Raw genomic sequence first — 27,692 nt, forward strand, 5'->3', positions numbered from 1 at the left:
AAAATTATAGCCACAGATGTCAAATTGGCACTCGATACTGCCAAATGACGCAACTGTACTTCCCTAGTAAATTTATTTTCCCATTCCCTGAGAGGTCTATTTTATGTCTTGTTCTCTCTCCTGGAATCTTCAACATCTCTCTTGCGCTGTTGACTGGACTATATATGTCATAGAGAAAATGTTTAAAGCCAAACTAGACCTACCTTTTCCTTCCACCTCAAGTCTACAAACCCAGCTGCATCTCTGCTTACGCATTCTGCCTTCCCATCTGAGATAGCATCCCTGTTCTATCTAGAACTTGTTTTCTCAAGGATCTTAAATTATCTTTTTGCTACATCATTAACTTCTCCCTATATTTTGGATTTTTCTCATCAGCATACTAACATGCTAAAACCCTACCTAAAAAACCCCACAAACAGCATAAAAGACAAAGCAAAACAACCTCTCCCTTGATTTGTCACTCTCTTACAGCCACTACCCTACTTCTCTATTCCCGTGCCAACAAGAGTCCACTTTCTCATCTCCCCATGGCCCTCTCTTCAGCCCACTCCAGTGGGCTTTATTCCAATCATTTGCACTGACGTGGTTCTTATCAAGGTCATCACAGATCTCTACCTTGAGAGAACCAGTGATCAGTTCTGTATCCTCATTTGACTTCACTTCTCAACAGCATCTGGTTCCTTTTTGAAACACTTCTTAATTTTTCCTTCCAGCTTTCTGCCTGTTTGTGTCCTCCAGGGATCTGTCCTCCACTCTCTCCTCTTCTTTTCTACGTTCTCCTACAAAACAAGTTCACACTGTTCCATGGCTTGAAATATCCTTTTAATGCTGATGACTCTCAAATGTCTGTTTCCAACTGGAGTCTCTTCCCTGAACTCCCGATTCATATATCCAGGTATCTCCTAAGCTTTCAATTTAGATGTCTAAAGTTATCTTAAGCTTATATGACCACAACTTCCCTCCCTAAGTCTTTTCCTGTAAAGCCATTCCCATTTCGCTAAATGGTATACTAAGCCAAAATCCTGGAGTCATTATTGATTCCTTTCTTTCCTTCATGGGCTGCATCCAGGTCTCAGTATGTCCTGTTGGCTCTACCCCCAAAATATATCCCAAATCCACCTGCTTCTCATCACCTTCCTACTACAGTTTGCATTCCAACCACCATCATCTCTCACCAGGAAAGATGTACTGGTCCCTTTACACTCTAGTATCCACACCCCAGCCTGAGTGATTTACCTAAATCACATCATGCCACTCTCCCTGCACCACCCACATAGAATCCTGTTACCCAAAGAATAAAGTTCAAATTCCTTATTGTGGCTCTGCAGGATCTGGACAGTTCTTCCACCATAACCCCGTCTCCTACTCAACTTCTCATTCTGTACGTGCCAAGCACACTGGCCTGTTGTTCCTGGAGTACCCCAGCCTGTTTCCTAACAGCCTGTGCATGTGCTGTTCTTTCTGCTTGAAACACTCTTCTCCCAAACATTCGTGTGGCTACTTCCTTGATATATTGTATATTTCTCTGTGTTGGAATATAAATTCCTTGATGGCAGAGCTTCTGCTGGTTTTGTTGACTGCTGCATCCCCAGCATATGAACGATCCATGGAACATAGTATGTGTTTAATAAATACTTATAGCCTGATGCTCTCTTCTAAAGCCTTCCTCGCATCCTTACTGCTTTTAGAATGGGCATTGTACTTTAGCTGAGCATTCAAGAATCATAACGATTAAACCACTCCAACACTCAAACTTTATTGCCTTCTACTGTTTAAAGCCTACTCTCTTCCAGGGTGTGAATGCTTTTTGAACAATGCCTTTGTTCAGTCTGTTTCCTCTACGTATAGTGCCCTCACCATAACACTCCCTTTGTTTAAACTCCACACTTCTATCAAAGCCCAGCTTAAGAACTGTCAGGCTCTCCTAGATCACACCAGCCCACAGCAATCTCTCCTTACTCCAAATTCCTACTGCCCTTATAACTGCTCCTTTCACAAAGCAATATACTGCATCATTGGGGTCTTTTTAAAATGTCTGTCCTGTCTCCCTAGTTAAATATAAACACCCAAAACAGAATTGGTTGTAAAATGTTGTGAATCCCCAGTACCCTCATAGAGTGACTCATACATTGTAGGTAGGCATTCGGTGTTTGTACATAAATTTTATGCCTCTTCTAATGCTTCAGTTGTACAGTCTATTAGCAGCCATTTATTAACTGCCCATTGGGTTCCAGATGAACTAGTGCGTTTAGCATCTAGTTCACCTTTCCTGAGGACACTTGACAGCTATGATTTCATCATCACCAGCCTCTTCTTAATCCTACATAGGCCTTCAGTGTGTGTTTCTGCATTATTACCCTCAAAGGTTTATTTTCCAATTGTTTTATTATCCCAATTATGCTCTATCTTTTAAAATTCAGGATCTAAAATTTTAACAAAATTATAACTAGAGAAGGTAAATACAAGAATTAAATAAAACGCCATATATAAAGTGCCTCTCACTAGAGTTGGAGTGTACGGGGGATCAATAATGACAGCTATAAATTACAGGTTCTTCCCAAATGAAATCTACCTGCCTAGCATAGTGTTGTACATATTTGTAATCATTAAAATTGATTTTGACAGTGTGTGTGTTTCTGTGTACAGGGAACTTTCTATGCTCTCAGTTCTGTGGGGGAAAAGAAGAGAAGGCAAGGCTCTGGTCAGCCTCTCTGGGTGGACATTTACTTGGAGTCAAGATTGAAAGCTATGGCATGGGGATGATAAGGAGACACACATTACCAAGCATTAAATGGAGCCCTAATAATAGCAACACCTCTTTGTTTTATGGAGTTGATGTATATTCTTTTATTTGCTCCTCTCAACCCAGCAAAGTCAGTGTTATTATCCTCACTCCACAGATAAAGGAACTAAAGCTCTGAGAGGCTGAGTCTCCCTTCTTACATGATAGAGCCTGGGTTCAAGTCCATTATTCTGGCTTCCTGTTGCATGTTCTTTGCAACACAGTTTTTATTCATTTGCTCATTCTTTCATTCACTTGTCTGGTCATGCATTCAACAAATATTTGTTTGTTACCAATTATATGTCAGGCACTGTGCTAGGTGGTTGGGATAGAAGGCAGTAAGATACTGCCCTTGGCCTCTGGGTCTACAACATAGAGAAGAGGCAGAGACACTATGGATTAAAGAAATTCACAAAATAAATTCCTAAGGGCTGGCCCTAGACATACTATCCCAGTGAACCAGCTGATTATTCAATCCTCATTCCCCCCGAGAATACTCTATTACTCTACTCTATTAGTAATAGAGTATTAATACTACCATTAATACTCTATTATTTCTCCGTTATCTCTATTATTCTCTGTACTCATAGAGAATAGTAGTGATCTCTTGCTTCTGTTTTCAAACTCAGGGACATTGAGACCAGGAAAGACCAAATGGCTTGCAAACTATCATGTGCGTCAGCAACAGAGGCTGTAACGTCAGGGGTGCTTTGCTCTCCATCCCAGGTATAGTCTACAGATATGCTTTGCTCATCACCACCAATACGTCCCTGGTATACTGGGCCGACTGATGTTTTGCAAACACAATCCTGTGTAAAAACAGTAGGAGAGCTTGCTGTTTAAAGGACTCTTCTGATGAATCTTTATAATTATTATTGTCTTACCTTCTGGTCCTAACCATGTTTCTTAAAAGAAAAAATTCTGCTTTCTCTCTATGTCCTTGCTTTTTAATTACTTCTCAAACACTTTAAATTCTGAGTCAGCCTTTTCTGAAACCATTCTTGTTATGGAAATTAGCTGAAGAAAACCCACTGGACCCTTTTTCAGTCCTTATCTTACTTGAACTTCCTTCCATATCTCATGCTCCTGTTTTCTTAAAATTCTGTGATATCACATTATCTTGTTGATGAATCCCAACTCAACATCTTTAGACTTGATAGAACTTAAGTTTCAGATTCATCTCTCCATCTATCCACTGGGCAACTCATTCATTCATTCAACAAATACTTATTGGGTGCCTACTAGGTGGCAGGGAATGGGCTATGTCTTGAGACTAACATGAACAAGGAATGTATTGTCTGGAGGTGAGAAGCAGGAAATAGATATTCACAAGCAACTCAATGGGTCTAAAAATGAACTCATGATTTTTCTTTGCAAATGTCTCCTTTAATCTACATGCGTTTAAAATTCCTACAGTCATTCCAGACATTCAAGTCAGAACTTACAAGGTTTCCTCTGCCTCCCTTTTGTTCATCCACAAATTCTTGGTTAAGTCCTTTCAAGTCTATGTCATAAGTTTATCTCCATTCCCACTGCTCCTGCCCTAGCTCAGATCCTCACCATCTTTCGCCTAGTTTACCATGTAATGTCCAAAACGGTCTCTTCACCTCTGACCTAAGACCAGCACCCACTGCCCCATGCTGCTCCAGCCATGTTTCTCTTACCACGAGTGACCTTTCTAAATCCCGACATTTCAACCTTTCAACCTGACATTTCGCTGCTAAAATCTCTTTTAAATCTCCCTTCCCTTCAGGAAAAGTCCAAACATCTTCTTATACATTAGAGGTCCTTCTAACTGGGCTCCTGCCTACCTTCCAGCCCTGCTTCCCATTGTGCCTTCCCAATCACCCCGACTGTCAACATACACACATCCTATGCTCTAGTGATGAATAACAGAGTTTCTCAGATACTGCATGAAAATTCAGTGCAAATATTCCCTCCTTTGGGTAGCCATTTCCAGCATCTTCCCTTAGGCAGAGTGCTTTTGTTACTTTCTCCTTTGGATACCACTGCTCGTTACACATAATAATTAGTGTAGTCCCTGATCATTGAGCATTTACCAGTTCTGACATCATGCCAGACCCAGAGGCAATATGATACAGTGTTTAAGAATCTGAGCTTTGGAGATAGCAAGGTTGGTTCAAATCCCAATGTATCATTTATTTAGCAGAATGATCTACAGCAAGATACTTAAACTCTCTACATCCCAATTTCTTCATCTTTAATATGAGCAATAATAAAACCTTTCATTGAGTTGTTGTAAGGATTAATGAGACAAAGTACAAAACATGTTTAGTATGGTATCTGTTACACCATAAGCTATTACTAAGTTGAAGTCATAATTATTGTTTTTGCTAGTATACTTTTTACATATATCATGGGGAATTTGCCCCCAAACCCTAGATGTTTTATCTTCATTTCACAACTAAGGAGGTTAGATTACTTGCCCAAAGTCATATAATTAGAAAGCAACAAAGTTAGATTTTAAATCCATAGACAAAATACCATTATAGCCCTTAGGACACTGTGTGAAATGTATTTACTGTGTACCCAGCTCTCCACGTGGAAGGGAAGCTCCCTGAAGGCAAAGACTTTGTCATATTCATATTTCACACAGGAAAAGTTTGAGAATGAATGAACAAATGAACAACTATGTTTCAGCCTTGGCTGACTGACGGCTGTGAGATTCCAGTCCTGGGAGAGGGAAAAAGTGGCTGGTATGTTCACAGTGGCAACGGAACATGAGCCACTACCAGGCCCCTGGGTCACTCACTCATTGCTTCTATCTGCACATGGATGAGGTTCTCAATGTCCTCCTGTAGGGTCTGATGGGACTTCAGGGGGATGGGCAGGTAGCCGTAGTGCTCTCTGTTGCAGAGGTGCATCTGGATGCCTGAGGACACAAGAGAGGGACAAAACTGGCCAATCAGAAAATTCACTTCTTAGTTCTACAGTGACAACTAAGAAAAAAGAGACTAGGCTGTGGCCAAAGCTGAGTTGGGCACTGAAATTGAACAAGTAGTTGTTCCGGGCAGGTTGTGTAGACCTCAAAAATGCTCCTTTATTAAGAAAGTGTAACCAGAATTTGGGGCAAATAAAAACCCTGGGCCATTCTTCAGCTCAGAGGAAATTGATTTTTTTTTCTCTCTGAAGAGAAAGCATCCTTGTGGCCTGAAATGAACACTAAAGGCATGACGGGATCAAAAAGGAGGCAAGGAATTCCCACTCCAGAGAACAGAATGGAACACTGTAATCCACCTACAGGAAATAAAGAGAAAATGAGGAATAAAAGCCACATTTGATATGAAAGCAAACAGGAAAATCCTGTAAGGCTGACAGATTATTAAAGCTAACTCTAAGCATATGTAGAACAAAAAATAAAAAACAAAGGAAACTTAAAATTTTCCATGATTCTCCATGGTTTGATTTCTTCTCTTAGCACGCATGGATTTGGAGTCAACCAACAGACATGAAACTTCTATAAAAGAGTCAGAAAGGGACAAAAGAAAGTCTGCATTTCAAGTCCTGTTAAGAGCTTTCAGTATGACAATACCAGAGACATAGCACAGCCCTCTTGTTTTCAAAACCCATCTTCACAGCCCCAGCTGGCTAACTCCAAGAGTTATATATAGCACCTGTGTTCAACCAGGTATGTATGAATATTGGAATCAAGAGGGTCTCAGAGAGATCCAGCAACTGACAGTCCTGACTAACGAAAAGACTGCTTAGGTAAAAGGATGAGTCTGCCAAGCACTGGTCCATGTGTCCAAGCTTCTGATCTGTTAATTTCTATAATCACCTATGCTTTGCAGACAGAGAATTACCTGCATAGCGACTTCTCTATTTTGTGCAGATGAAATTTCCTCCAGTCAGCTGCATCCCCTGCCAAATCAGGTGGAGCTGTCTTGTGGCATTAACAGAGAAGAACGAACAAAGAAAAGAGCTCTTATCCTCCCCTTTACTGAACCCGGCTCCCACCAGGGCTGGTCCAGCAAGCACTGTCACTTCTCTTGCCTTCACCAACAGGACTCACTAGCCCTACTGTTTGCCGACATGAATGCTTCTGAGAAACTTCAAATCCAAACGGACCCTCTTGCAAAGTCGTGATGAATTCAGGAAACAGAAGGGAAATGATTTAATGTTTAGGTTGCCTCTCTACCCTAATTAGGTAAATAATTTTACCATTCAATTTTCCAAAGCTTCAGGAAAAAGGGGAGGTGAGACCTAGCCAAGCTATCCATCAAGTGTGAGGGGAGAAGAAAGGCATTTTCAGACGTGCAAGGTCATATTTACTTGCCATCACACTTCCTCAGACAGTGACTGGATGATGTGGAAGAAGAAGGAGAAGAAAGAGGGGCAGGGGGAGGAAAGGAAGAGGGGGAGGATTACAAAAAAACCCAAAAAACAAGGAATACGCAGGACATAGTGAACAGGAGAATCAATACAGAAGAGAAGAGGAGGGAGTTGCAGCTCCGCAGCTGTGGCACCTCTCACGTTAGAGAACAACAGGAGGCTCCAGGACAGACATCTTTACACACACACACAAAGAACATCTGCTAAATCTGACCATTCTAAGAGGAGTTTTAGACAGTCAGGGATTAGTTTTGGATGGCGTTAGTAATAATAAAACTAAGCAAATATAAAAGGCAATTGTTAAGTCAGATATGAAAGGAAAACTAGCCATAGTCCATAAATGGAATTAGGTTCACATGATTATAAGAGCAAAAACACTGACCATGGCTCTTTCTTAAAGTACCACATAACTACATCAAGAGGACAGGGTGACGGGAAGAATGCGTTTGCGTGAACATGGCAGAGGGAGGGGAGAGGACTAACTCCTCTCCTTCACTAGTGAGTCAACAGGTATTTTCCTGAAGCAAAACCAGAAAATCAAGAAGCAGTATTAAAAACATGCTACTTAGAAACATGGATGTGACTATTATACTTGTACCATCATCTAGAAGAGTTAAAAGTGCTTGTCTTCTAAAAGAAGGAAATGGTACAGGGAGGTGACACCCAGTGGACTTCTGATTTTATAATAAACTGTGGGGGACTATTCGAATTGATTCAACTATCTACCTGGATAATTGGATAAAAATATTAAAAATTTAATAGAAAATGTGTTGGTAATTAGATAAAATCTATGAAGGAACTTGGCACTCAGTGAAAGCTACTTCTGGGGCAAACAATTTTCTTTTTGAAAAAGAATGGTGAAGGATACTATACCTTGAAGGCCTGTACTTCTTTTATGAAGATAGCAAACATTTCCTTGCACTCACTTAGTACCTTAACATTGCAAGATTGATCTACCATCAAGATTGATGGCCTGTACTTCTTTTATGAAGATAGCAAACATTTCCTTGCACTCACTTAGTACCCTAACATTGCAAGATTGATCTACTTACCTTTATCCTTGGTGATGGAAGCTCAGAGTTTGAGAAGCTGTGATTTGCCCAAGGTCACACCTCTGTCGCTAAAGAACCATTAGTGCCAAACGTCTGCCCCTAAAGAGCCAACGTCAAGTATCTCTCTACCCACCCAGGATTTGGAAACCGAGTCTCAAAACCAGTAAACACTCTGGATTGCCATCCCCGTGCATGGGAGGCACTTTCAAGCACTCCCCGTGACATGCAGGAGGAAGCTCTGCCTGCCCGTCACCCACATCTCTTGCCTCTTTTGACTCACGGCAGACATGTGGAGGATGACTGGCTGGTGCCAGAGATGGTTACTGTGGCCGTGACACACAGCCCAGATCACTGGCCACAGCGGGAGGTGAACTCCCAGCCCTGGCTTCATTAGAGCCACGGAGACTTGTCCATGACCCCTGTGCTCTCCTCTTGGGCTGGATGGGCAGGCACGCCCCAGCACTCCAGCACCCTTGGATTGCCCCTGTCACTCCTCACCCACATGTGGCAATGCCTGGAGTTGGAGGTGAAAGATTAAGGGTCGAGGTTTGTGCTTAGATGGTCCTACCTGGGACATGTGGACCCTCTATTTCCTTCTGGACATTTAAAAAAGGATACTCCATGGGACTTCCCCGGTGGTGCCGTGGTTAAGAATCCTGCCAATGCAGGAGACACAGGTTCGAGCCCTGGTCTGGGAAGATCCCACGTGCTGCGGATCAACTAAGCCCAGGTGCCACAACTATTGAGCCTGCACTCTACATTCTGCGAGCCACAACTACTGAGCCCATGCACCACAACTACTGAAGCCTGCACGTCTAAAGCCCATGCTCTGCAACAAGAGAAGCCACCGCAGTAAGAAGTCTGCGCACCACAATGAAGAGTAGCCCCCGCTCGCCACAACTAGAGAAAGCCCGCGTGCAGCAACAAAGACGCAACACACCAAAAAAAAAAAAAAAAAAAAAAAGATACTCCAATGGATGATCCATAGCTAGGGAGCTTTATAAGAGTGAGAACAAAAGAATATAAATCATCTTTCATCAAGACTCTTTCAAGAGAGAAAGGAAGTGCTTTGCTTTGAACCTAAGAGGGAAAGAGCTTAGAAACACTCCATGGGCTGCACAGAACTCCAGGCTCATTCAAGTCTCTTCTAAAAATACTTCAAGCTGAGGAAAAGTGCTATTTTAGAGCCACACGACTGTCAGGAAAGCTCTTTCATTCCCCCAAATGACAGTCATTCTTTCCTATCTTGACTCCTGCCCTATTCACAGTTTGTACCACTGATCTGACCCCTCAGCTTTCACTGCTTCATAACTATTATTTGTTTCCACATGTAAAGATCTTATCTCCCCCACTGTCACAGAGCCTAACACAATGCTAGGCACAGCAGGAAAGCCTACAGGACTGACCCTCTCTCCTTGTTTTTCTGCCTCTCTCCTCCCAGCAGAATCATCAAACAGCTCTGGGCCTCTGCACCTGCTTTCAATGTCCTGGGTAGGCCTATGGGAATCTGACCAATAAAGAATGAAGTCAAAGTGAACAGGCCAAGGAAGGGGCATAGCTGAAAAATTCTTATCTAGCTCATGTCATTCTTTCAGCCCCAAATCCAATTCTTGGTTTTAAAAACTGTTATCATAATAATTTAGTGACTGGGTCACAATAATGCCTTGTGCAATGTCTATCAAGGAGGCCTTTGTTATGCAAAGATCATTATTGTAATTGTTAATAGCTCAATTTCTTGGAGCATCTTTACTTCAAGCTCTTAAGCAAAAGGACTGGCACAAGTTGAAGGACTGGGAAGGCCCTGAGTCTGCTTCCCATCCTGGAGAAATCAGAGCCGATCACAGACCAAGTGGAAAGAAGCAGTTACCATTAACGCTGACACAAGGACCTTCATGAAAACTTCCAATCCACATGAGTATGACAACCTTGCTTTTGCCCTGACACAGACCTAAAACATGTCTACACCTGGCCAAAGGGTCTAAATGGTTCTAGCTGCCAAGGGAAAAAATAATCAGCTTCCCACATTTCCACCAAATATTCTCATTCCTACCAAATCTACAACTGATAAGTGGGATACCTAAGGCTTCTAGGATGGCCTGATGAGTGAGCTGTAGCTTGAATTTTATTAATATTCGCAGCTGCCAGGAACCTGCCTCCACTGCCTGGGGTCTGTACATGATCTTATCCACCCTGACTATACAGCCACATGAATTTATACACCATCTGCCCGGTTTCTAAACTCACTTTTGCTAGTGGTTAAGTGGCACATTTCTGGCTCATTGATAATGGGACCTGGCCTCTGTCAGGAAGGTCTGAATGATCCTGAGAAGAAAGCCTTGCTTTAGGAATGCTGTGTATCTTCATGTTGAACCACTTTAGTGAATTATATCCTCCCTGACTGCATGTGCAAGGGACACAAGAGTAATAACCTACTTTCTTACTGACTTGTCGTCCTCTAAAAGTCTACAATGGTTCATGAAGGAGTGAAGTCTGGTTTTGCCTTTCCTTCCAGGGGGACTGTGGCAGAGACTGCTGGTTACCTCCCCAAATTTGTTTTCTCCTCCCAGAGAGAGAATTGGGGCTCTAGACTGCATAGAATAAAGACAACATTTTGAGCCTCCCAACATTCTGAGCTAGGTGTTGTCCTATGTCCTAAGTCTGGCTAATGGGCTATGCATGGCAGTGATGTGTTCAACTCCTGGATGGTACCCTTAAAGGGCCGGAGAGTGCCCTCCCCTCTATGGTTTTCACTCAACAGCTGAAATGCATCTACACTGATGAGAAATGTTGGATCATAGGATTAAGGACAATACCTCATGGAAGGTGGAGAAGCAACAGAGAAGGAGCCTGGGTCTCTGAAAACTTTGTGGAACAGAGCCACGGTACTAGCTCTGATTTTTTTTTTTGAGAAGAAATAAACTTCCATTTTTTAAGCCTGGGTCTTCCCCAGTGTACTTTTGGCCCTCTGTCACAGTTTTCTAATTAAGTAAAGGACTCCTATATTGAACAAAGCAATGCAATAGCACCATAAAGAACGAATCACAGGCCCACGGCAACCACCACCTTTTTTTTTTTTTTAAAAGAGAGTGGATTCTTGGGTAGGGACCAGTCCTGGCTCTTGGTCATTGGTGCTCACAGGGACAGCAACACAGAGGGTGCTGGTATGGTTACTGCAGACAATTAATTGCCTCTAACACTACTTGAATAGGAAAACTATTTCCTTATTAAGAGTGTTTTTTTTAATAAAATGCACAAAACAAAGGAGCTGGTTATTTGCAATGTTTCCATGGTGGCAGTACAAACCACATACAAACAAGTACCTGCTTGCCTGCTGGAGAAGGCAAAGACGATGATGTCATCAAAGGTCCAGGTGTAGTCCTGGTGAGGGGGGTAGAACATCAGCTTGTCAGAGGCTTCCTTCCTGAGGTCAATTAGGAATGTGGAGTGGACCATGGGGACCGGAAAACAGCCCAACCTCTTCCATTCTCTAATCTGAAGATAGTCTGGGGTCCGTTTATAGAAGCCCTGTAAGGAACAAATGGCTGGGTTATGTTCACTGATCTGAGAGCTTCCTCTTTCCCAATCTTCTCTTAGGCTGACTCCTAAGTCATCACCGGTTAAGTACAAGTCCCCAAGCAAAGTCACCTTCTCTCTTCTTATCTTGGCCTAAGAATTTCCAGCTGAGCTCAGGAAATGCTATTTACATATAAAACAATACTAAAAGTGTCCTGTTACCAGAGATAATTTTGGCTTCAGCATATCTCTTGATTTAATAGTTTCATAAAAGTATACTTTGAGTTGACTAATGATTGAATATGACATGAGTTATCAGAGGTGGTCGAGCAGAGCAGTTAAGAACACATGTTCTGGAATCTGGCTGTCTGAGGTTAAATCACACCTCAGCTACTTACTGTCTGTAGGTATTGGTCAGGTTACTCAACCTTGCTGTGCCTATTTCCTCATCTGTAAAATAGGAATGATGGCGCTATCTACTCCATGGGGTTGTCTGTAACAATTAAGGAAGGTAAACCTGAAAAGTGCTTAGAGCAGTACCTAGCACCAAGAAAGCATCAATAAATATTGGCTATTATTAAAATGACTACATTACATTGGCTGATATTTTTAACTAAACGTGCAGTACTTAAACATATAAATGGGGTCTTTTTTCAATGCAATTACTTATTCACTATCCTGGTGGAGCTTCCACACTTTTGGCGGGATTCCCCTTTTGAAAGTTCCCTCTGGGCAAGCACACAGGACAACCAATGCGCTTACTTTGTGGTTTTTGAACACACTGGTTTGGAGCAACCCAGCTTGTTTTCCCTCCAAACTCAACTGTTCATTCAACAAACATCTACTGAGTGCCTACTGTAATCCAGGCTGTGTTAGATGCTGGAGGCTTAGCAGTAAATTGACAACTCCAGTGTTATTAGCCCTCATGGGGTGCAGAAACCACTGGAGCTTTATACTCCAGTGGCACCAATTATAACTTGACTATTGCCAAAGCTCAAACCCATTCCAGAGAAGATGAAGATGTGTCTTGACAAAACATACTTAAAAGCATGTGAAGCTTGGAAAGGCATTTCCAAAAACATTTTAGGCAACGGCAGGCTCATGGAATGAGTGTCAAGTTTCACAGGGCCAGCACTCCGAAGGGCACAATACTCAGTAGTTGCAAAAGTTCTCTCATATTCATTAATCAGTCACATTCCCTTACGGTCACACTTTCTGCAGTGGTGTCAGTACCCACACATTAGGCACTGCAGCCTCGTCTCTGACATTTCTTTCAGGGTCTCAACTAGTGTTCTAGCTGAGCTAATGCTCACACTGACCACGTGGTCAGGAAGAAGGATCACAAATTAAGACATAGAAGATGTGCGTCTTAGAGTCATCTTTACCATCTAGCTGATTGATCTTAAGGCCCATGCTTAACCTCTCTGAGCCTAAGTTTCTTCTCCTGAAAAAATGGGGTAAGAGCTGATTTGTCTATCTCACAGGGCTGTAGAAGGGATCACATGGGATACGGTCTGTGAAGATACTTTGGAAACTGTAATGCATTATATGAAGTATTATTATTCCTACAATTTTTTTATAAGCCTTATACTTAAGGATCACTTAACATCCTTCAACTTATCAATATTCTTCCAAGGGACAAAGGGAAAACTGGTTCTTCAGAGGACTGCCTAAGAACACATGTCAAATACAAGGTTCTAGACTACTTAGGACAATATTGTCAGAATGAGAAGCTTGGAAAATTCATGATGATAATGAATCACTGAATATCCTGGGGGCAGGGAGGAAGGAAGCAGAGAAGGAAAGAAAGAGAGAAAGAGACTTAATATGCTTCCTGCAGACAGGCAGAGGCAATAGATGTGTCGTTTTTTCCACATAAACTGAATGTTGTTGGTAATGATTCTGGTTCATTGACCAGATAAAACTGAGGTCAGGGCTTCCCTGGTGGCACAGTGGTTGAGAGTCCGCCTGCCGATGCAGGGGACACGGGTTCGTGCCCCGGTCCGGGAAGATCCCACATGCCACGGAGCGGCTGGGCCCGTGAGCCATGGCTGCTGAGTCTGTGCTCCACAACGGGAGAGGCCACAACAGTGAGAGGCCCGCGTACCGCAAAAAAAAAAACCTGAGGTCATTTGGTTTTGGATGTGCTTAAAGGCTCTGGAAACCAAGGTCTGCCTCAAGCTTATGAAGTCATCGGCTGTTTCTGTTCCTGCCCTAGCAGAAGTCTCACTGGGGATGATAAGAGAGCCAGAAACAGAAACAAATTAGAATTGCCTCTAACTTGCTTAGATTTTACTTTTACTGTGCAGAGTAAGTGAGCTGTTAATATTAAAGCAAATAAGACAACAGAAACTGGGAGGCTGCGGTTACTAAGATAATCCACTCTTGATGCTGGTGTCAATGTACAACTCATTAAAAACACCCCAGGGTGATTCTGCCATGTGAAGCACTACAGATTATTAACTGAGAGTGTATGAACTTAAATTTAATATAACAGCTTCTCCCCAAGGAACTGATTGGCTTTTATAAATATGAACTTAATCTGTCCCTAAAAGAGATGTGGATAACATGCATTCAAAATCTCTTGGAGCAATGGGAGATAACTGTAACGAAAGAGTACCGCCACATCCAGCAGCGTGCTAGAGCCAGGAAGTTTGCAAGTCAGTTGACACGTTGGTAGCTTAAAATCTGTAAAAGCAAAAATCACGTTAATCCCCACCATTGTAAAAAAACCATAGACAGCAAGCTTTGCATATTTGTAATAATTATATCATCAAGTGACTGTACTGCGATTTACTTAACCTTTCCCTCAGCTTAAACAACATTTGCGTGGTAGAAGTCCTTACACCATGAAAACTGGTAAATGCTACCAATCAAGGGTTTTCCCCCACAAAGAACCAGTCATTATATATTTATCAGCACACCACTGGCCTCATTCTTCATCTAAAACCAAACCAAATATAAAAGAGGGACTGACAATTTAGCTCTTTGAGCAGGAGAACATACTTAACATATAATTTTTCCCTTAAAGAATCTTTATCCTACATTGATATGTACTACATTGATCAGTTTACCTCTCTATTTTATTAACTAAAGAATAAAAAATATAATCAGCCATAAACATTCACTGCAACAGATCTCTAGACTTCGAAAATTTTACAATGGAAAAGAGAGATGATGGAAATTTGAAATTTTTTTTTAACTCAAATTTTGTAAAAACATCTACCATGGCAGTTCTAATTATTAGATCTCTTTGGAAATATTTTGGCAACATATCAAAGGTCATTAAAATATTTAATACTCTTTGACTCACTAATTCCAGCTCTCAGAAGCTGTCCCAAAGAAATAATATTAAATATGGAAAATTTTATATTAATTATGACGGTCATTATAATAGTTAAAAGTTGCAAATAGGGCTCCCCTGGTGGCGCAGTGGTTGAGAGTCCGCCTGCCGATGCGGGGGATGCAGGTTCGTGCCCCAGTCCGGGAAGATCCCACATGCCGCGGAGCAGCTAGGCCTGTGAGCCATGGCTGCTGAGCCTGCGCGTCCGGAGCCTGTGCTCCGCAACGGGAGAGGCCACAACAGTGAGAGGCCCGCATACCGAAAAAAAAAAAAAAAAAAGTTGCAAATAGGGCTTCCCTGGTGGCGCAGTGGTTGAGAGTCCGCCTGCCGATGCAGGGGACGCGGGTTCGTGCCCCGGTCTGGGAGGATCCCACATGCCGCGGAGCGGCTGGGCCCGTGAGCCATGGCCGCTGAGCCTGCGCGTCCGGAGCCTGTCCTCCGCAACGGGAGAGGCCACAACAGTGAGAGGCCCGCGTAACGCATTAAAAAAAAAAAAAAAAAAAAAAAAAAAAAAAAAAAAAGTTGCAAATAACTTAAATGTTTTTAAACTAAGAGAAAGGTTAAGTAAATTGCATTATAGGCACTTGATGATATAGTTAAAAACATGCAACCTGTCATCTATGATGTTAGAGTGGTAGGGATTAAAATGGTTCTTTAAAAAACGTTTTTCTCTTCCCAGTTTTTTATAGTGTTCTTATGTTAGTTTTGATGAGCAAAAAAAATGTTTACGTTTTTGAAAATCTCTGAACCAGGGAGGAAAAAAGTACAAATTTCAGCAAGCTATGGTGGTGAATTTAAAGCTTCTAATGCTAAGTTCATTAGAATAATTTCTTCGTAAGTCATCAGTACAGAAGAGCTCACGGGGTTGTGGCATTGGACCTGGATTTACCTCCTTTCCTAAAAATGCTTGCTCCAATAACACAATGACAGGCATGTTTCATTCAAGGGAGAAAAAGATTGATGGGGCTGTTGACAGGTGGTTTCCTTGTTAAAACTCATAACCTTAATTCATTACCCAAAAGACTTGCCTGAGGTGTGATTCCGCACCAGAAATTAGAGTACAGGCCCCGAGACTCCAGCATGGGGGCCACAACGGTTTTGTTTTCTGCAATCAGTAGATTGAGGGTCTGTGGATTAGTCAGGAAGTTGTCAACATCTATGAACTAGGAAAAGAAAAGGATAACGTCGCATGAAAAGGTACTTTTCAGTAATGGGTACAAGAGTAACCCAACACTTGCCAAAGGATCATGGAAACTTGCTCATGACATATGGAACCAGCTCTCCATGTTATCCGTGTTTTCCTTATGGAAACCCCTTGCAGCTGGATGGCTTTCATTCAGGCAAAATACATTTAGTCTAACTTCCACATGTTTAGCTCTGTATAAGGCACCGAGCAATGAATCGGTATCATCATTGGGCACATAACTCAATGAGGACCTAACCTACACCCTTGGTTAGTGGTTTAAGTATAAGCTACTAACGGCTCTCAAGCCCTTAACTAAGGACTTATTCACACTTGCTGAGTGCCCACTCTAGGTACAAATGAACACACCTATTCAGGTTGTCTATAGTAAAGCCAAAATGGCCTCAAACCAATCCATAAATGCTATCTTAATGTTACAATGAGAATTTTTGTTTAAAGTACGTTATAGCAACCCATGCTAACCAACGAAGCTATTTCCCATTCTTACCAGAAATCCATGTTAACACTGATTCATTTACAGCGACAGTAGAGCAACAGTTTCTATCAATATAAAATAATCACACGGAACTGTACACTTTAAAAAATTAAAATGGTAGATTTTATGTTATGTATATCTCCCCCCTGCAACACACAAAGTAAATAGAAGCTTTCATTCTTTGATAGTCAATCTCTTCACCAAAAATTTTGTGGTTCAGCACTTGTACACTTCAATGACATTTAAACAGCTATACAACGTTAAATATCAGCACAATTTGAAACTTCTATGAAATTATTTGTATTGAAATTATGTGTGTGATAAACTATTGGGCTGATTTTTGTTGTGGTTGAGAGGCTGAGGATGGACATAGGTCAACAGTATTCCCTTTAGGAATCAGAGTCTAGTGACAGAGAACAGACGTCCATAAGTTTAATGAAACAACACTGGCTTTGCTTTACTGGCGTTATTTGTAGTGTTGTACTAGAAAATGTTTGCCAAAAGAATTAAATGGATTTTGGGGGCCACAGAGGAAGAACTTTGTTCCCATAAATTTTGGGGGAGAAAAGCCTGTGTCAATTTTCCAAAGGGAATAGGGACTGTAGCTTCTTGCCGATTAAGGAGCTGTCCTTTCCAACTGAGACAGGTTCCTGGAGGATAAGGATAACATTGATTCTTAATTGTCAAGTCCAGCATTTTTCTGGACCACTCTCAAAGTTCTGAGGGAAGTAATGGAACCTCTTCACGGAGAGAAATTCTCCAGGAGAGTCCAGCATAATTCGGAGCAACCAGGAAGCCAAGCAAGAGATACCATTCCCCAGACACTCGGGAGCAAAAGGGAATAATAGCATTTCAGAGCTGTTAATTTGAATCTCTTTTTACGTAATCAATTTCTCATATCCCCAAAACTCTTCTAAAAATTCAAGACCTTTTATATTGCTTTACCCATAGCATTCTCTATGAACTAAAAAGTATTAGAGTTTCTTATGCCTACTACAATAAAGAGATTGAATAATTCAGGAGATTATTTGCTTATTCACTAAAAATGCCAGGAATGAGTCTGAGATGAAATCCAGGTATCCCGATATTAAGTTCTCCAGATTTTTTCTTGTGCCTTTATTAAAACGTTGAGGAGGAGATGTCTAAAAAAGGGTTGTTTTGATTGTTCTCACAGTCCTACATTATCAACAATTGATTTGGAAACATTCTAGATAACAGTTGTCAAGAAATTAAACGTCTGTTTTTACCAGAATGTAGTCTGACCATTTTTCCCTCGCAGTTCGAAGGGCTGCCTGTCGTAGTTTCATCACATGGGCAAAACGGGAGCCAGGCCAGTGCTTTGGTCCGATTTCATCAGGATAAGACCTATAGTAATGATAACAATAATATTAATAATAATAATAGCTAATAATTATTGAGTGCCTATATATTCCAGGCACTATGTACTAATTCATTTAATCTTCCAGCAGTAACCCTAGGAAGTCGATACTGTTATGGCTATCATTATTCCATTATTACCGATAAGAAACTGGAGCAAGGAGAGATTAAGTAATTTGCTGCTTCCCATACACATGACTCTTTACATGAAGTATTTCAGTGGGTTCTCATTAGAACTCACTTAGTTCTTGTGATGTAAGTGCTACCGCTCTCCCCATTGCAGAGCTGAGGAACTTGGTTAGAGTGGTTAAACCATTTGCTTAACCTTATGCAGTTAACAAGGGGTACAGTCAGAATTTGAATCCAGGCATAACCCCAATGCTCATGTTCCTAGACACAGTCTTATACATTTAGACATCAAATACATTTGGAAATGTTACAGCATCAAAATATGAGTTTCCCAGGAAAAACAAAGGTTTACCTTACATGGTCAAGTCTCAGTAAACGATTCCATAGAGTCTAACACGTTGACATGCCCCAGATGGAGTGAGATCATGGAGCGGATGCATAATGCTGGGCTCTCTATCAACATCCACAAAGCAGCCAGGCCAGGACTCGTCCACGGCCATGGAGGCAGGTGGGTTAGCACACCCTCAAGAACCTTTCTGAAAGCTCCCAACTGGTATGGTCATTGATAAAGTCACAGTGGCCCCAAACTGGCCACCACTTCAAGTTCTTAATGCTGCACTGGCAGTACATTTCCCTCAGTGAATGAGAAACCGCAAAAAACAATGAGACCGTAACCATACAAATAAAATTAATAAAACTATTTTTGCACAGGAAGTCTCTGGAATGTCTTCCTCAATTATTGTTTCTACAAAAATCAGTGGAATTTCTGTTTTTCTGAATATGTTGCCTCCAAAAACGCCTTCTCTGGTATTTCTCACAATGACCTTGGCATACAGTATATTTAGTCAAAATCCGGCAATGGAGAAAATTACTAGGATGCAAGAGAGGTACATAGAGTCTTTCTGGGCTACTCTAATTAGGCCAAATTCCATTATAAGGAACTCCAAAAGATTGTTCAAAATTTTTTACAGTGTTCAAACTTGGTTGTTAAATTTTGCTCCATGTATGGACCATATACTGAGATTTGAGAGATATATGTAGATACGTACATACATACACATAATAAAAATATTATATAAAGAGAGACTAGAAGAACAAAAATTTGTTCTGGAATAGCACTCCTTATTGTGATAATACATATTTGGCTTCCAATAAATGACTTATCCTGGGCAAAATTTCAGCAGCTCAATTCATCCTATTTCTACAATTTCTTAAGCTAGAATTGTAGTAGCCTTGGAAACATTTAGAGTAGTAAGTTTAAATATATTTATTCATGTTCTCATTTACTTATTTGTTCATCCAACAAGTATAAATTTAGTGCCCACCAAGAACATAGCACTGAGTGAAATATAAAGTATTTGTATATTTTAGCCCCTGCCAAAGAAACAAAAAAAATACTTAGAAAAAAAATGCATGAATCAGATAGTGAATGTTAGTTAAGTTTATTGTTGTGTCAAACAAGAAGATATAGGACATAAGCAATACAAGTGTTGAGAGAAGGTACATCTTTGTAACTGGAATGATTAGCAACAGCTTTTGGTAGCAGTTAACCGGTAGCAACATCCAGTTTGAAGCAGTTTTCTTTTAGGAAATATTGGTGTATACGTAGGGATGCTAAATTTATGAAATCTTTTAAAAATATAAATCAGGTATTTGAACTTCATTCTGTAGGTACTAGAGAGTCACTGAAGTCTTTTTAATAGAGAAATGACAGCACATCGCTAGTATTTTAGGTAGACTGATTTGACAGTGTGGTATAGAGAATGATTTGAAGATGGAGGCTACTAAGAAATTGCTATGGTAAAGACCGGAAATAACGTAAATGTCCATCAGTAGGAGGTTGATTAAACAATTATGATACATCCACACAATGATACTCTGCAGTCATAAAAATAATGGAAGACACTCCTTAACTATTGCTTTGGAATGATTACCAAGATATGATGAGTGAAGAAGCAAGGTGTATGTCAGAAGTATACAAACTTTTCACTATGCTCCCTCAAGGATAAAAGGGTTATCCTCCAAGTATGAATAAATAATATCAATATTTAAAAATATATGCTGCTGTAGTAATTTACTTGAGAAATAATGAGAACCTGAACTTGGCCGGTAGCTGCAGGAGTAAAGAGGAAGAGAGACATGAAGATTTGTCAAAGGAAGAAATGGCAGGCCTTTGTAACTTACTAGACACAGAGATGAAAGACAAGGGAAAGTCACATGTGCCCCCAAGGTTGGAAGCCTAACACGGCTGGAAGACTGGTTAAGGGGCGAAGGGTGAATAATGAGTTCACAAAATGTTCTCTTGCTACTCACTCAGGTTCATCCATAGGCCTCCACTCCACATAGTGATAGGCTCTCTGGACATTTTTCAACCACTCCCTGAGTATTTCTGTTGTATTATCCACATTGTGATCAGTGGCTGCCCTGCATGAAAGAAAGCATAACACATTTCAGTTATTATGTCATCCAAAGAAAGAGGGGGAAAACCAAAAGACCCCAGATTAACTGAAAGGAGAATGGCCAGTTCTAGACATTGTGTGTATGAAAATGACTCCCTCATGGTCCAAACTAGACAATGAATTTCTGAAGTGAGAGATGTTGCTTTAAACCATCTCTGTGTCATTAGATCTTTAAGCAGGACTTGGCCAATAGTAGAATCAATAAGTGGTTGTACTAAAATAGTATATACATAAAATGAATTAAAGTAGAGTTAGGTAACTAATATTCTTGGAAAGTTTCTTGTTTGTTTTAATTTTTAGTTATCCAAGATGTAAACTCTGCCTTTTAACTTACATAACAACAATCCTCAATTTAAGCAATTATTCAGAGTTGCATTTTCATTTCAAGTCCAACAAAAATTTTAGCCAGTGCTGCTTTAATCGTATGCAGCAGAGGGGAAGGTCACAATAACAGTGCCCAGTATAAAATTCAAAATCCAAGGTATCTTCACCTATCTATTTTGGATTAACTCTACCATCATTTATACACCATAGAGTACCTTCAAAAGTCTTCAAACAATGTACACAAAACTTGTTTCTGTTCTACCTTGAAAGTTTAATAAACTGATCCACTTCAAAAGGAGCTTAACTCACTTATTAAAACAAAAGTATTTTCAAATTTTATCACAAAGCAAACGCATGCTGAGTATAAGATATACATCTAAAACAAAGTTATTCAGAACACCTAAAAATGAACCAATATTCCAGTCAATTGGAAAAGAAAGAAGGAAAGCAGGGATTGTAAACTTGACATCAAATACGGTAGAATTCAGGCCAAAAAATATTAAACATGACAAAGCAAAATTGTAATTCTACTAATAATGCTAAAGGATATAATTCACATCAAAGATATAATAAATGTGAGTATCCATGTACCTTCATATAGCACAGGGGTTGGCAAACTTTTCTTTAAGAACCAGATAGTGACTATTTTAGGCTTGCAGACCATACACTCTCTGTTGCAACTACGTAACTCTGTCATTGTAGCAGTAAAGCAGTCATACACAATACATGAATGAATGAGCATTGCTGTACTCCAATAAAGCTTTATTTACAAAAGTAGGCAACTAGTCTGCAGGTTGTAGTTTGTCAACCCCTGACTTAGCAGAAAGTATAGAAACTGCAAGGAAAAACAAGCACCAATAATAAGAGATGTTAATATACCATTTTCAGTTGAAGAAAGTGCAAATGGGAAAAAAGTAAATGTATAGAGGATCTACAGAACACAATAATAGAAGTTATACTTTTTTCTCAAGTGCACATGGAACATTCACAAAAACTGACCAACAATTACATTATGAAGAAAGCCTCTATAAATTGGAATAATATAAACAGCATTCTCTGATCACAATGTCATAAAACTAGAAATTAGTAATAAAATAAAACCCCCAAAATTCCATTAAAAACTCTCTATTAAACAACTATGGAGTGAAATAAGAGCTACAAATGAACCTTATAACTTCTAAATATAAATAATGAAAACACTAGATATCAGAGCTGGGGGATACAATTAAAGCAGTGGTCAGAGAAAAATTCAGTTTTTTTTTATCCTTAAATCAATAAAAATAAATGAGTTGAACTCCTACTCAAAAAGCTAGAAAAAGGGCTTCCCTGGTGGCGCAGTGGTTGAGAGTCCGCCTGCCGATGCAGGGGACACGGGTTCGTGCCCCGGTCCGGGAGGATCCCACATGCCGCGGAGCGGCTGGGCCCGTGAGCCATGGCCGCTGAGCCTGCGCGTCCGGAGCCTGTGCTCCGCGACGGGAGAGGCCACAACAGTGAGAGGCCCGCGTACCGCAAAAAAAAAAAAAAGCTAGAAAAAGAGCAACAACACAAACAAGCATAAAGAAATAAAGACAAAATAAACAAATGGGACCTAATGAAACTTCAAAGCTTTTGCACAGCAAAGGAAACCATAACCAAGACCAAAAGACAACCCTCAGAATGGGAGAAAACATTTGCAAATGAAGCAACTGACAAAGGATTAATCTCCAAAATTTACAAGCAGCTCATGCAGCTCAATAACAAAAAAACAAACAACCCCATCCAAAAATGGGCAGAAGACCTAAATAGACATTTCTCCAAAGAAGATATACAGAATGCCAACAAACACATGAAAGAATGCTCAACATCATTAATCATTAGAGAAATGCAAATCAAAACTACAATGAGATATCATCTCACACCAGTCAGAATGGCCATCATCAAAAAATCTAGAAACAATAAATGCTGGAGAGGGTGTGGAGAAAAGGGGACACTCTTGCACTGCTGGTGGGAATGTGAATTGGTTCAGCCACTGTGGAGAACAGTATGGAGGTTCCTTAAAAAACTACAGATAGAATTACCATATGACCCAGCAATCCCACTACTTGGCATATACCCTGAGAAAACCAAAATTCAAAAAGAGTCATGTACCAAAATGTTCATTGCAGCTCTATTTACAATAGCCAGGACATGGAAACAACCTAAGCGCCCATCATCGGATGAATGGATAAAGAAGATGTGGCACATATACACAATGGAATATTACTCAGCCTTAAAAAGAAATGAAATTGAGCTATTTGTAATGAGATGGATAGACCTAGAGTCTGTCATACAGAGTGAAGTAAGTCAGAAAGAAAAAGACAAATACTGTATGCTAACACATATATATGGAATTTAAGGGAAAAAAATGTCATGAAGAACCTAGGGGTAAGATAGGAATAAAGACGCAGACCTACTGGAGAACGGACTTGAGGGTATGGGGAGGGGGAGGGGTGAGTTTTGATAGGGCGAGAGAGAGTCATGGACATATACACACTAACAAACGTAGTAAGGTAGATAGCTGGGGGGAAGCAGCCGCAAGGCACAGGGATATTAGCTCGGTGCTTTGTGACAGCCTGGAAGGGTGGGATGGGGAGAGTGGGAGGGAGGGAGACGCAAGAGGGAAGACATATGGGAACATATGTATATGTATAGCTGATTCACTTTGTTATAAAGCAGAAACTAACACACCATTGTAAAGCAATTATACCCCAATAAATATTTTTAAAAAAAAAAAAAAAAAAAAAAAAGAAATAAAGACAAAGTCATGAGGTAGAAAATGGAAAAAGAGCAGAGCTAATAAACAAAAGAAATGTTACTTTTTTTGAGAACAAAATCAACAAAAGACAATCACTAGTTAATCTAACCAAGACAACACAAAAATTACAAATAAGAAATGACAAAGATGAGGGGAATATGACTGATATGGAAGGAATTTTTTAAAAATATCATAAGTGGTCACTTTGTGCAACTCAATGAAAAATAAGTTTAAAAACTAGATATAATAGCAGACTTCCTAGCAAGATGCATGTTAGCAAAACTGACTCCATTAGAGAGACAAAACTTAAACAGAACAATTTTCTTGGAAGAAATAAAGAGAAAAACGAAAACACTGGCCCAGGTGGTTTCATAGGGGAATTCTACCAGATATCTTAATAGATTAGATATTTCCAATGTTATGTAGCTTGTTCTCCAGAGCATTTAAAAAAAAAAAATGGGGACTTCCCTGGCAGTCCAATGATTAGGGCTTGGTGCTTTCACTGCTGAGGGGCCTGGGTTCAATCCCTGGTTGGGGAACTAAGATCCCATAAGCCTCATGGCCAAAAAAAACCCAAGTCCTTTTAATAATGCAAGTACAATATTGATATCTAAACCTAATAAAGATACACACACAAAACTACAGGCCAATATTTTTCAATGAATATGCTGCAAAAATCCTAAAGTATTAGCAAAGAGAATCCAATATCCTATTAAGAAAATATTATATATCATAGCCTAAGATTGTACAATATAAAGGAAATTCATTAATATAATTCACTATATTAATAGACCTGAAGAAAAATCATATGATTATCTCTGTAAATGCTAAACAGGTCTTTAACAAAATTCAACACCTATTCTCGGTTTTTTAAAACCACACTGAATAAAATTAAAATAGGAAGGGAGGGAGGGAGGGAGGGCAGGCAAACAGGAAAGAAAGAGTCATGGGAAGATAGAGGTGCCTGAGACTCTTAAAAGGCTTATACTTTATTGGCAATTCAGCAGTTCCTCCTGGGAGGGAAAGCTATTGGCATTAGCAGCAGCAGTGGTTCCCTGAGAGCCTTGATAAGAGCAAATGAAGAGATGTGAAGAGTGGTCATGTCCTCCATTTATGTCAATTTCAGTAAACAGGATTTTGTTAAACCCAATCTGTAATGGTTTTTGTTTTTCCTACTTGAGCTTTTGGTGGTCACTGCTGCTCCAAAAGTAACAAATGAAATCTTTAAGAGAGAGAATATTTAGGAATGTTCAAGAGAAAAATCATTGTTAAGCAAAGCATGGTGAAACTCCATGTTACATAGGGAATAAATTTCTATAAAACACCAAGTAACATGAAGGTATGCACTTAAGTCACAAGGTATAGAAAAATGAAGGACAGAGGTCTATGACTAATATCTGAAAATCTTATTTCACAAAATGGATATTTGAACGAAAACTATCCTTCTTTAAAACATTATTCAAAAACCAGAAGATCAAGAGGTGATGCCGATGGCCACTTGATCTAATTTCAAGTCTTTTCTGGAAATCAGATTAGAATCAGCTCCTTTCTTCAAAACAAGGTCTAGGAGGGAGAGAGACCCACAGGCCCACCCAGACATTCCATTATCTGGAGGGAAGAGAGGTGATGTGTATAGCTGACGGTATTGGGGGATACCAGGTAAGTACGTTAGGACAGAGATGGGGGTGTACAAGGAGGTGAGAAAGTGGGCCAGGAAGCAATGTGGGAGAGAGACACGGGCTCCATCCAGTTTGCAACGGTGCCGAGAAGTGTAGCATGTCAGCAAAAATCACATCCACTCTCACACACTGCCACAAGCCACGAATGTCCAGCATGATGGCCAGCATCATAGCCAGGAAGGGCACTAGAATTGTCAAACCACTCATCTCACAGTATGAAGCATGTGTAGAGCAATTCCTGAAACTGGGAATCCACTCCAATGCACATTATTCTTCACTCAAAATACTATGAGTAAGAGTATGTTAAAACAAAAAAAATCTTGACGATAGCGTTAGCCAAAAGTTTTAGGAATTCTAAATTATTCCCAAATTACTTATAAATAGTGTAGGAAAATTTAGATAGCATATACTTCTTTCCTTGACTGTTGTTTCTTCATTACACAGGATTTATATTCTCTTTGTCCTCCATACACATTGATGCATTTCCTCCTAATCATTTTAACAAAGTTAAATTTAACAAAGGTCTCATTGTATGAAATTTACTTTCCTGGAGTACAGACTAAACAACTCCAAACTCTGCCTAAGTATCCACTACTGACAAACATCCAGAGAAATTAGCTGCTTGGTGTATGCAAAGATAGATGTCTCTAATTAAAAGTAGAGGCAGAGATTTTAAATACTGTCCTGATGGAGTTAAAAAATTCCTGTACAGATACTTCCCCAAATTGTTAAGATTCTCTTTGTTCTCAGGCTTCTGAGGAAATGAGCAAATCCTCCAGCTGTGGTCACAGGTTCATCCACCCTGGTCTTTGATGAGCAGGGCCAGTCTTCTGCACTGTCCCAGAGAACACCAGCCCACTGAGGAAGGCGTACATTCCCCCCTCAAGACCAACTGCCCTGCCTCTCCACTCCCCTGGCAAAGGCAAATAAACAGAAATCCAGGCAGATAATTCTAACTGCTGCCTTTCAATCCCTCTTATGAAAGTGTGTTTCCGTTTGAATACGTAATCATGAAAACATGCAGGCGCTTGTCTCTTCAGAGGGTTGGAGAAAGAGATATAGCAAAGGCCCAGATGCAAGCTCCCTGGAGGAAACATGAGGCTTTAGTTAAAGGTTCTATTTTCAGAGTCCTGTAGAAAATGTAACAGTGCAGTGCCTGACCAGCTGTGAGGCTCCACAGCAACAGGACACAAAGACATGATACTATACAGAGAGAATCCTAAAGATGCCACCAGAAAAATACTAGAGCAAATCAATGAATTTGGTAAAGTAGCAGGATACAAAATTAATGCACAGAAATCTCTTGCATTCCTATACATTAATGATGAAAAACCTGAAAGAAAAATTAAGGAAACACTCCCATTTACCATTGCAACAAAAAGAATAAAATACCTAGGAATAAACTTACCTAAGGAGACAAAAGACCTGTATGCAGAAAACTATAAGACACTGATGAAAGAAATTAAAGAAGATACAAACAGTTGGAGAGATATCCCATGTTCTTGGATTGGAAGAATCAACACTGTGAAAATGACTATACTACCCAAAGCAATCTACAGATTCAATGCAATCCCTATCAAACTACCACAGGAATTTTTCACAGAACTTGAACAAAATATTTCACAATTTGTATGGAAACACAAAAGACCCCAAATGGCCAAAGCAATCTTGAGAAAGAAAAACGGAGCTGGAGGAATCAGACTCCCTGACTTCAGAGTATACTACAAAGCTAGAGTAATCAAGACAGTATGGTACTGGCACAAAAACAGAAACATAGATAAATGGAACAGGATAGAAAGCCCAGAGATAAACCCACACACATGTGGTCACCTTATTTTTGATAAAGGAGGCAAGAATATACAATGGAGAAAAGATAGCCTCTTCAATAAGTGGTGCTGGGAAAACTGGACAGCCACATGTAAAAGAATGAAATTAGAACACTCCCTAACACCACACACAAAAGTAAACTCAAAATGGATTAAAGACTTAAATGTAAGGCCATACACTATAAAACTCTTAGAGGAAAACATAGGAAGAACACTCTATGACATAAATCACAGCAAGATCTTTTTTGACCCACCTCCTAGAGAAATGGAAATAAAAACAAAAATAAACAAATGGGACCTAATGAAACTTAAAAGCTTTTGCACAGCAAAGGAACCCATAAACAAGATGAAAAGACAACCCTCAGAATGGGAGAATATATTTGCAAACGAAGCAACCAACAAA

At 40.1% G+C, this 27,692-nt stretch overlaps 1 protein-coding gene across 1 annotated transcript in view; it reads right to left on the reverse strand.

Annotated features, from left to right (window-relative positions):
• Positions 1–27,692, reverse strand: part of COLGALT2 (collagen beta(1-O)galactosyltransferase 2) — a 141,753-nt gene that overhangs the window by 54,297 nt on the left and 59,764 nt on the right. The window contains exons 2-6 of the mRNA XM_032645630.1: positions 20,542–20,652; positions 17,970–18,087; positions 16,072–16,206; positions 11,508–11,712; positions 5,556–5,675 (exon numbers count right to left, since the gene is read on the reverse strand). Of these exons, the coding sequence (XP_032501521.1) occupies positions 5,556–5,675; positions 11,508–11,712; positions 16,072–16,206; positions 17,970–18,087; positions 20,542–20,652 (689 nt within the window). The remainder of the gene's footprint in view (positions 1–5,555; positions 5,676–11,507; positions 11,713–16,071; positions 16,207–17,969; positions 18,088–20,541; positions 20,653–27,692) is intronic.

The sequence above is a fragment of the Phocoena sinus genome, chromosome 1 (assembly GCF_008692025.1).
Source record: "Phocoena sinus isolate mPhoSin1 chromosome 1, mPhoSin1.pri, whole genome shotgun sequence".
Lineage (NCBI taxonomy): Eukaryota > Metazoa > Chordata > Mammalia > Artiodactyla > Phocoenidae > Phocoena > Phocoena sinus.